Source organism: Palaemon carinicauda, chromosome 8 (assembly GCF_036898095.1).
Source record: "Palaemon carinicauda isolate YSFRI2023 chromosome 8, ASM3689809v2, whole genome shotgun sequence".
In the NCBI taxonomy this organism is placed as follows: domain Eukaryota; kingdom Metazoa; phylum Arthropoda; class Malacostraca; order Decapoda; family Palaemonidae; genus Palaemon; species Palaemon carinicauda.
The window spans coordinates 8,149,136-8,158,304 of record NC_090732.1 but is presented as its reverse complement, the minus strand read 5'-3'; the positions used below and the strand labels follow the sequence as shown (position 1 = coordinate 8,158,304).

General features: G+C 37.5%; 1 protein-coding gene across 2 annotated transcripts; it reads right to left on the bottom strand.

Moving 5' to 3' along the window:
* Positions 1 to 2,170: 2,170 nt before the first annotated feature.
* Positions 2,171 to 8,930, bottom strand: LOC137645627 (glutathione S-transferase 1-1-like). Of its 2 annotated transcripts, none has more exons than XM_068378438.1 (4): positions 8,786 to 8,930; positions 5,475 to 5,692; positions 3,987 to 4,128; positions 2,171 to 3,034 (listed from the first exon to the last, which is right to left on the bottom strand). In XM_068378438.1, the coding sequence occupies exons 2-4, from the start codon at positions 5,672 to 5,674 to the stop codon at positions 2,717 to 2,719; spliced, it is 660 nt and encodes a 219-aa protein (XP_068234539.1). In that variant the 5' UTR covers positions 5,675 to 5,692; positions 8,786 to 8,930; the 3' UTR covers positions 2,171 to 2,716. The 2 variants fall into 2 exon arrangements, with proteins under 2 accessions (XP_068234539.1, XP_068234540.1); XM_068378439.1 differs by lacking the exon at positions 8,786 to 8,930 and adding an exon at positions 8,383 to 8,503.
* Between the last annotated feature and the right edge of the window lie 239 nt (positions 8,931 to 9,169).

Here is a 9,169-nt window from a genome sequence, read left to right as displayed (position 1 = left end):
GGTCCTAGCTCTGACCCTAGGTATATTTCCGAAGATTCAGAAATTAACTGCCTTCGTTTTATCACAGAGAACCCAAACCCTTCATTTCATGATTTTCTCGCTCTAGCGGTTAGAAAAAGGTTTGGGATATCAAAAGGCAATATAGAATTCTTAGAAGAATACAAGGCCAAGTCAACTAGAAGACAATATGAGTCTTCCTGGAAAAAGTGGATTGTGTTAGTCAAAGCAAAAGGACTGAAAGAAATTTCAATGAACTTCTGTCTGTCCTTCTTTGTCCACCTTCACAGCCAAGGTCTGACGGCCAATACGATAAATACGTGCAAGTCAGCCTTGACTAGGCCTCTCCTATATGCCTTTCAAGTGGATCTGGCGAATGAAATCTTTAAGAAGATTCCGAAGGCATGTGCTAGGCTTAAGCCCGCGGTACCACCAAAGCCCATCTCTTGGTCTTTGGACAAGGTCTTACATTATGCCTCATCTTTGAACAATGAAGATTGTTCTCTTAAGGATCTAACCCAAAAGGTTATTTTCTGTTCGCTATCGCCTCCGGGGCTAGAGTTAGTGAAATAGTAGCCCTATCCAGAGATGAGGGTCACATTCAGTTCACAGAAGTGGGAGAACTGAATCTATTTCCTGATCCATCCTTTCTCGCTAAAAACGAGCTACCCACTAAGAGGTGGGGTCCCTGGAGAATCTGCCCTCTTTAGGAAGATGTCTCTTTATGTCCTGTAGAGTGTCTAAAGGTCTATCTTCGTAGAACTTCAGACTTCAGGGGAGGACTGCTCTTTAAAGGAGAAACTTCTGGATCAAATTTTTCCCTAAAACAACTAAGGGCGAAGCTCACCTACTTTATTCATAGAGCGGATCCGGACAGTGCTCCCGCAGGTCATGATCCGAGAAAGATTGCTTCATCACTGAACTTCTTTCAGTATATGGACTTTGAGCCCCTTCGTTCATACACTGGAGGGAAATCATCCAGAGTGTTTTACAAACACTATGCAAAACAAGTGCATGAACTGAAACACTTCGTAGTGGCGGCAGGTAGTGTATTAAAACCTGCCCCCTAATTACTGTAGTAAACAGTTTTTGGTTTGGGACCTCACATGTAACGGATGAGAATCATCCAGTGTTTTCTACATACACTATGCTAGACAAATTCATGATCTGAAGCAATATGTGGTGACGCCAGGTAGAATATTTAACCTGCCGTCTAATTCTACGATGAACTGGGACTGTCAATTAAAGGGAGAAGAGGTCACCCTTCTTAGGTGTGACTTCTTTTAATTAAGTGTTACCATGATAACACTGGCTCTGTTCAAAATCCCAGGTGTGGAATTATACAGATAGCACTAGTGCCGGTGCACGAAGTACACAGTGCAGATAGAAGTAACCAGTACAGGAATTATGAAGAGAAATTGTTTCATAATTTTCTTCAGTCTGAGAGTGGCACTCATCATTTCTTCCTTCAAGAAGGAAATATAGTCTCTGTACTTGTTACAGGTATAATCCCATTGTCATACTACATTCGTTTTACTGAACATCTTTTAGTCATTTATTAGTAATAAATGTCTATTAGAATGTAGTGCGTCCACCTTCGCCAGACAATTGTATGTATACATGCCAGAGTTCTTCAACTTACCAAAGTAAGTATCCCTCATATATTTGTATGCATCAAATAATAGATATAAGAGACACTGATGTTATTTTAGCAAATATACAACTATGAGACTATTTGTATATTCAGTGTGTACTTATGTTTGGATACATAACCTCAAGATCCCTTTTCTAGTGTCTAGAATGACTCTTCCCTGTAGGAGGCAGGAAGCACTAACATTGGTTATGATTAGTGATGACGACGAATAACGGTAACGTCCCTTGTCTCATGTGGTCCCCATGACCATAGAAAAGGTTGCTATAAGGTTAAGGCACTGATTAAAAATCCACAGATACACTAATGCTCTGGTATGCTTCCATCACGACGACATGGCTTGAGCCCAAAAAACGGATTTTGAGCGAAGCAAAAAATCTATTTTTGGGTGAGATGGCCATGTCGTCCTGATGGACCCACCCATCTCTTCTAAAAGAAAAGATCTTCACAGTATCCCTCCCGTGGTACTGTATCTGTAACACCACGCTCAATTAATTCAAAAGGAAAATTCCATTAGGAGACTTGTCTTTAAAAATAAGCTTTATTTAGAAAATTATAACAACTTCAGCCTGAAAGCAAAGATTTTCCCATATGGTTATTACTTTTTATAGCATATAGTAAACTTTTCTAAACTCTTTAAGTGCTAAAAAGTATAAAGTAATAATAACTGATCTGTCATACAAAATTGCCTACAAAACCAATTAAAAAAATCCCTTTTTCCAGAAATTTAAATCAACGAAGCGAGCAACCTATCAGTAGAAAGTAACATTTCAACATAAGGTTACCTTTTAATGTGACAGCTGACAAGTAGAAAATATAATCAATATCTTATTTACATACTTGCCTCCTTAACAGGTGATTTATGATTTACCATATAAAAAATAATTTCATGTTGCTTAAACAATGATACTATTCAAAATTTTAAGCTCATGATGCAGCTAGCAGGCGAGCCTTAATTCTCCATCCGCCATTAGCCACCACGGCCGTGCCTTGGCCTGCTTCACTCACAGTTCTAACCATAGTCTAGATGTAGATCTTGGTTCTGACAACACTTAACCTTGTATTTCTTTACTCGTTCTTAATCATCGACTTTACGAATTCTCCGAAGCTCTTAGCTCCCTCTCCATTGAGTTCTTCGTAGCCTTCCATTGCTCCCTTGCACCTTGCAACCCATGCGTTGATGTTAGTATAGTGTTCGACTATGAATCCTGCTGCCTGGTAGCTTGAGACATTTGACATCAAGACGAGGTCAGCAACTGTCACGTGATCTGTCCCAGCAGCAAATTTGACCCCCTTGAGGAAGCCATCTAACCACTCCAGAGCTTCATGCAATTTGTCTACGTGGTCTTGGGCTGGCTTTTTTGCCTGGCCTGACTTGATGGGTTGCTGTGGAACAAAAATCTTATGCAGTTAAAAAATGTCAGAAGTTCACTACAATAATTCAACTGGAGTTGAATATATTAAAAGTAAACTTAATGCTAGCTAATTTGGAATCATCCTTACCAAAATATCATACACAAGTTACCGTTATACAAAGGTTTCTTACTCTTTTACTGAAGAGTAAAACTAGAAAATACGGATTCGCGATGAACTACTGTAACTGTGTAAAATCAAAATATCTTGGGCTAAAATATAACTGCTATTTTTATGTTGGAATTTGATTCATATATATCAATTTATCTGCTGGTTCAACTTCAAACATGATGTGTTGCTTGAAGGCAATTGATTGTTAGGATATTGGGAAGCTGGTTGTTGCGACACAGTAAAGCTGACCTGACCTGACTTTACCTTCTGATCATAAACTATCCTCCCAATTCCATTGCAGATCATACACCATTCATTATCATTTCATCTTCAATCGACTCTTTAAAAACTGTCTGGACCAAAGACAAGTTAAACAATATACTAGGTAAATCTGTCTGAACTCCAGTTCCATATATGAGCTACAAGTACTTAAATCTAAGAGAGAAACTTGAGCACACGCGTCAGTCTAATGTTGACATTTCTACCTTGTGAAATATCAAGCATTGCTGTCTGTTGACCATAGACAAGTCAAACAATACACGAGGTCAAATCTGTCTGAACTTATGTTCAACAATTGAGCAACAAATGTACTTAAACCTAAAAGCAGAACTTAACAAGCCAGCCTAATGATGACACTTCCACTTTGCTAAAACTTGAAAGTCAACTTGAGCCATTTTGAGTAAAATAGTAAACTTTACTATGCTGAATAAGTGCTAAAAAGTATAAAGTAATGATTATCGATTATAATCAAAGGACAAATTAATTATCAGATCAGTCCTCAAAAAACTAGTCTGACGAAAGAAAATGTACTTACGAAGAGATCCTTCCACCGAGCAGCGAGAGTTCCAATATCAAAATGCAGAAGAGCATCAACCTTCGCCCTGACTTTGGGATCATTTGGGTAGAGCGAATCGTCCTTTCCGTACTTGTTGACCAGATAGGTGCAGATCACACGGCTACACAAAACAAAGAATTATGAATACATAAATGAATCTTCCTACTTTGAAATGTTGGGACATTGCACACTAAGTGATAGAAAGACAAGTAGTTTTAATGTTTTGCTTAATCTGTTAATATTCTCCCACAGAAAAATTTTAATGCAAATTACAGTGAACCCTCGTTTATCGCGGTAGATAGGTTCCAGACGCGGCTGCGATAGGTGAAAATCCGCGAAGTAGTGACACCATATTTACCTACTTATTCAACATGTATATTTTGACTTTTAAAACCTTCCCTTGTACGTAGTACTGTTAACAAACTACCTTTTAATGTACAGAACACTTAATGCATGTACTACAGTACCCTAAACTAAAACAGGCACAAATATTAAAGGCGATTTTATATCATGCGTTTCCTAAACACGCTAAAAAGCACGATAAAAAATGGCAACCAATGTTTTGTTTACATTTATCTCTGATCATAATGAAGAAACAAACTGGAGGTAGAGCTTTGCTTATTACCCAGACATATTTCCCATACTTTTCCCTTAGAACTACATCACATCTTCCTACTTTAGATATATATATATATATATATATATATATATATATATATATATATGTGTGTGTATATATATATATATATATATATATATATATATATGTATACACATATACATACCTACATATATACATACATACATATATACATAAATACATGCATACATATATATATATATATATATATATATATATATATATATATATATATATATATATATATATATATATATATTACTGTATATATATGGGTTATGGAAAAAATCCGCGATGTGGTGAATCCGCGATGGTCGAACCGCGAAGTAGCGAGGGTTCACTGTATGTGAACTTCTGAAGCTTGCTGGAGAAACATTTAAAGTATTGAGTCTGGTATTAGCTTGGGATAAAACTCCTGTTATACATTAGTGTATGAGTCTTTTGTATGTAAAGAAAACCGTGCAATGTTGCAATTGCCATAAGTGAAAATTAGAATAATGACTATAAAATGTGTAAATAATCATCATCTCCTATGCCTATTGACGCAAAGGGCTTTTGTTAGATTTCGACAGTCGTTTCTATCTTGAGCTTTTAAATCAATACCTCTCCATTCATCATTCCTCAGCCATGTAGGCCTGGGGACTGCCAACTCTTCTAGTGCCTTTTGGAGCCCAATTAAATAATAATATATATGAATTTAATCAATGCTATATATAAACTTAGTTTTGTATGCTAATGTGCCCTTATATTAACCTTATCAATTCAGTCATTTTGTTTTTAATATTTTCATATTTTATAAAACTTTCAAATAAAAACATATAGGTAACCTTTCCCATAGAGTAAGGTCTCCATCGACAAGCGTTGGCACCGTGTGTTGGGGATTGATGGCGACAAAGTCTGGCTTAAGCTGCTCTTTATTAAAGAGGTCCACATTCTTGAGGTTCAGATCAACTCCGACTGCCCTAGCTGTGAGGAGCACAGACCGGCAATAAGGGGACACTGGGTGGTAGTACAGTTCAAGGGGCATCTTGCTTTTCCTTTAGATCTGTAAATAAAAAAAATCATGTATATGCAAGAAAATAGAATTATACATTTTAATGCAGAAGGGAAATAAGGAAATAAATAAACTGTGAAACGTTATGAACAATTGAAAATAAAATATTTTAAGAACAGTAACACTATTAAAATAGATATTTTATATATAAACTATGACAAGACTTATGTCAGCCTGTTCAACATAGAAAACATTTGCAGAAAGTTTGAACATTTGAAGTTCTACCGTCATAAACATCTAATTCATACGGATAATAGATGGAATTTAAGAATAACAGAATGGGTACCTAAAGATTGCAAAAGAAGCAGGGCAAGGAAAGGAGACAATGGATTGACGACCTAAGAAAGTTTGCGGGTGGGGACTGGCACAGAAAAACCATAAACAGACGCCTTTTGTTGTGCAGGGGACTAGTAACGGATGATGATAATGAATTCATACTTGAGAAAGTGTGTATCTACAAGTCTATCTCTCAAATGACTGCACCCAGCTAGTTGCAAACTGGTTCACAATTGCAGTCTTTTGGAAAGAATTTAATTTCATGTGTTACACTGCATCGCTTTCCAAGTAATCATCTGATGAGTAATCAGGTGAACCTTGTCAACTTAAGGTAGTGGGGATACCTAAACTTGGTAAAAGGGTTTGCGTATCGCCATGGTTAGCAAAGCTGAGAACGCTGAGGTGGCTTATGAGAATATCACCGCTTGAAAGATTGGAAAGTTACGAAATAAGGACAGGCAAAGTAATAATTACAGAGGTGATGAAGGTGTCACGACTGAGATGGTGTGGGCATGTGTTGAGGATGGATGGTGGGGAGGGAGTGAGGAGGGCTTGGGAGGAACATATTAAGGGGGGGGGGGATTATCAAGAGGGAGGCAGAGAATTAGATGGCGAGATAAGGTGAAGGATGATGTGGAGAGAAGGGGTTTGTTGGGAGAGGATACCTATGACAGAAGGCATTGGAGAGGGCGCATCAGGCAACCGACCCTTTAATGTAAGGATAATGGTGGGAAAGAAAACGTTCACAGAGTGAGAAAAGATAATTACGCCTTGATTATCACTCCCTCTGCCACCCTCTGCACATGGCTAGTCGACCTCACAATACATTGGTCCATAATGATAATCTATATAATCTTAATTAATCATCTCATTTATCTCTATTGCTCCCCTTTCAGTTAAAACCTCATCAGACAAATTCATCGACTTTACTTTTGCATCCAGAACGAAAAACTCTCCCGTCTTCACCTTCATTTAATAGAATACAACTCACTATAATGTAGAATGAAAACAGACATGAGAGCATTCACTCAGTAATTGCTTAAACGGAGTTGAATGATAATTCTCACAGGAACATTTCTAACGTATACCGCAAGCAATTCGTCGGACAGGAAGCAAAAATAACCAGAGAGAGAGAGAGAGAGAGAGAGAGAGAGAGAGAGACGTGATTCTCATTCCAAATGAGATTGTATTCATGCCAACTGCCCGATGCTACTCATCATAAGTCTTTACAACACTATAAGGAATAAGTTAACTGATCTATCATCTATGAACGCGATCACTGAACTAGGAAATAATTGCTTTATACATGGCGTCTTCAACGAAGACGGAAACTGTTGAAAAGCAAAATAGCAGAAACCTTAGAGAATTAAAGATAATAAGTATCTATAAACATTTACTTTAAGGGCTGCTTTTCTGTTCCTGTGCAGCAGGGGAATCCTACTCTCTACAGGACCTCTTCAGTCATTTCATCATGTGCAGTCCAAAACATTCAGCATTTAACACCGTATGGTACTACGACCTGTAAGTGGGAAATACCGCATATAGCTCGTTTATTTACCAGCAAAGTACGGTTCAAGGCATTGGCTGATATACAGAAAACACTAGGAATCTAGTAATATATGCGCCTTATGTAAATCATGCTGGCTTCATGATAGCAATACAAACAACCAATGCAGAACAAGCCAACAGTTTTGTGTTGTGAAGTCTCGGCAACTACTTGAACGTACAAATCTGTTTGCCTGCCTGGCGCTTGCTCCCTGAACGATAAACAATATCACATCAGTGATATCACCTATCTCGGTTTCTATTTTGGTGTATTGTTGACAAATGTTCTCAACGATGTGTCAAGTTGGTTGGTGAAGCTCTGTACCCGATGAGTTTAGTCTCCTGAATTTGTCCTATTTGCGCGAACAAGAAACGGGTTTTTGCTCAAAATGTGATAAAGCAAAAAAAATTAGAACCTTACATGAATCCAAGGTACATGACGGGCATTTTTTTTTCTTTTTTGTAGTTCTATACAATTCCCCTATGAAGTTAACTGTTCACGAAGCAAAGTAACTGATATATTAGCGAATATTAGAAATATATACTCCATGCTTTACATAATTTATTATAAGTTAAGTTATTTTTATGACAAAGTCTCACGGGAGATAGACCTATTTAACAATTTGAAACAACAGTAATCTTGGAGATAGGCATATTTAACAATCTGTAACAGTAGTCCTCTTGGAGATAGATCTATTTAACAATTTGTAACATAAGTAACCTTGACACAAAAGCAATTTTAAAGCGCACAGCTAAGCACCAATGAATTACCAGCTTAAACCACACTTGTATGTAACATGGGAAGATGGCCTTCGCATGAAAGAGAGCCGTAGGGCCCCTATTTTATTAAGTTCACTCACATCAGTTTACTGAACGGCATGCAACTCCCACGCGAGTCCACCCACCAACCGAGCACCGCTAGAAAGTCAACTTTATCTAGACGCTCATGACATCACTATCCGTTATAACGCTTCCCCAATTTGGATAAAGATTTCTTCAAATAAGTCTTCTATTTGCGGTATTCACAAACCCGTTGGTTGCATTTGTTTTCTTAGATAGATTATACAATATAACGCGTCCATGTGACTTTGTAACGGAGGTCATGTTTTCTATTACCACCAAGAATAACTTTTGTTGTTTGTGCTTTGATTTTTCTTGCACATGGCACACGCAATTTGTAAAAGCAAAAACATAGTAGTAGTAGGTGCCACATCAATTGGAAATATTAAAACTTAACGTTTTACAACAACAGAAGAGCGTTACCTTCTCCTAATATTCTGAAGAACGACTATTTCGTGCAGCAGAGAGTGTGAGCTGTGAGGTGGCGTGGGGACCGGTTAAAATGTAAGCAACAGGGGTGACTGAACGAAAATATCTGGAACATTTCTTCACTGCATGACTTTGAAAATACAGTTTTACTAATATAAGATCTCGTCTTTTGGGTAACGTAGATGATTTGTAATATAGCAGCAATATTCAGCTGCTGTATTCACTCATGGAAGATTTGTTTTATATAATGTAGATACAGTTTTAGTAATTATATAGCTGCAAGTTCTTCGTGCAGTTGCCAAATGCCTACTTCAAACCTGTTGAATTTTCCTTTGCTTTCGGTCCGTTTCTGCATCGGTTCAGCTCGTTATGGAAGAA

Coding starts and splice junctions, on each gene's coding strand:
- LOC137645627 (XM_068378438.1), bottom strand. CDS start 5,674: ATGCCCCTTGAACTGTACTACCACCCAGTGTCCCCTTATTGCCGGTCT. Junction 4,129..5,474: donor GACCTTACTCTATGGGAAAG/GTTACCTATATG, acceptor TGTTTTGTGTAG/CCGTGTGATCTGCACCTATC. Junction 3,035..3,986: donor CTCGGTGGAAGGATCTCTTC/GTAAGTACATTT, acceptor TTTGTTCCACAG/CAACCCATCAAGTCAGGCCA.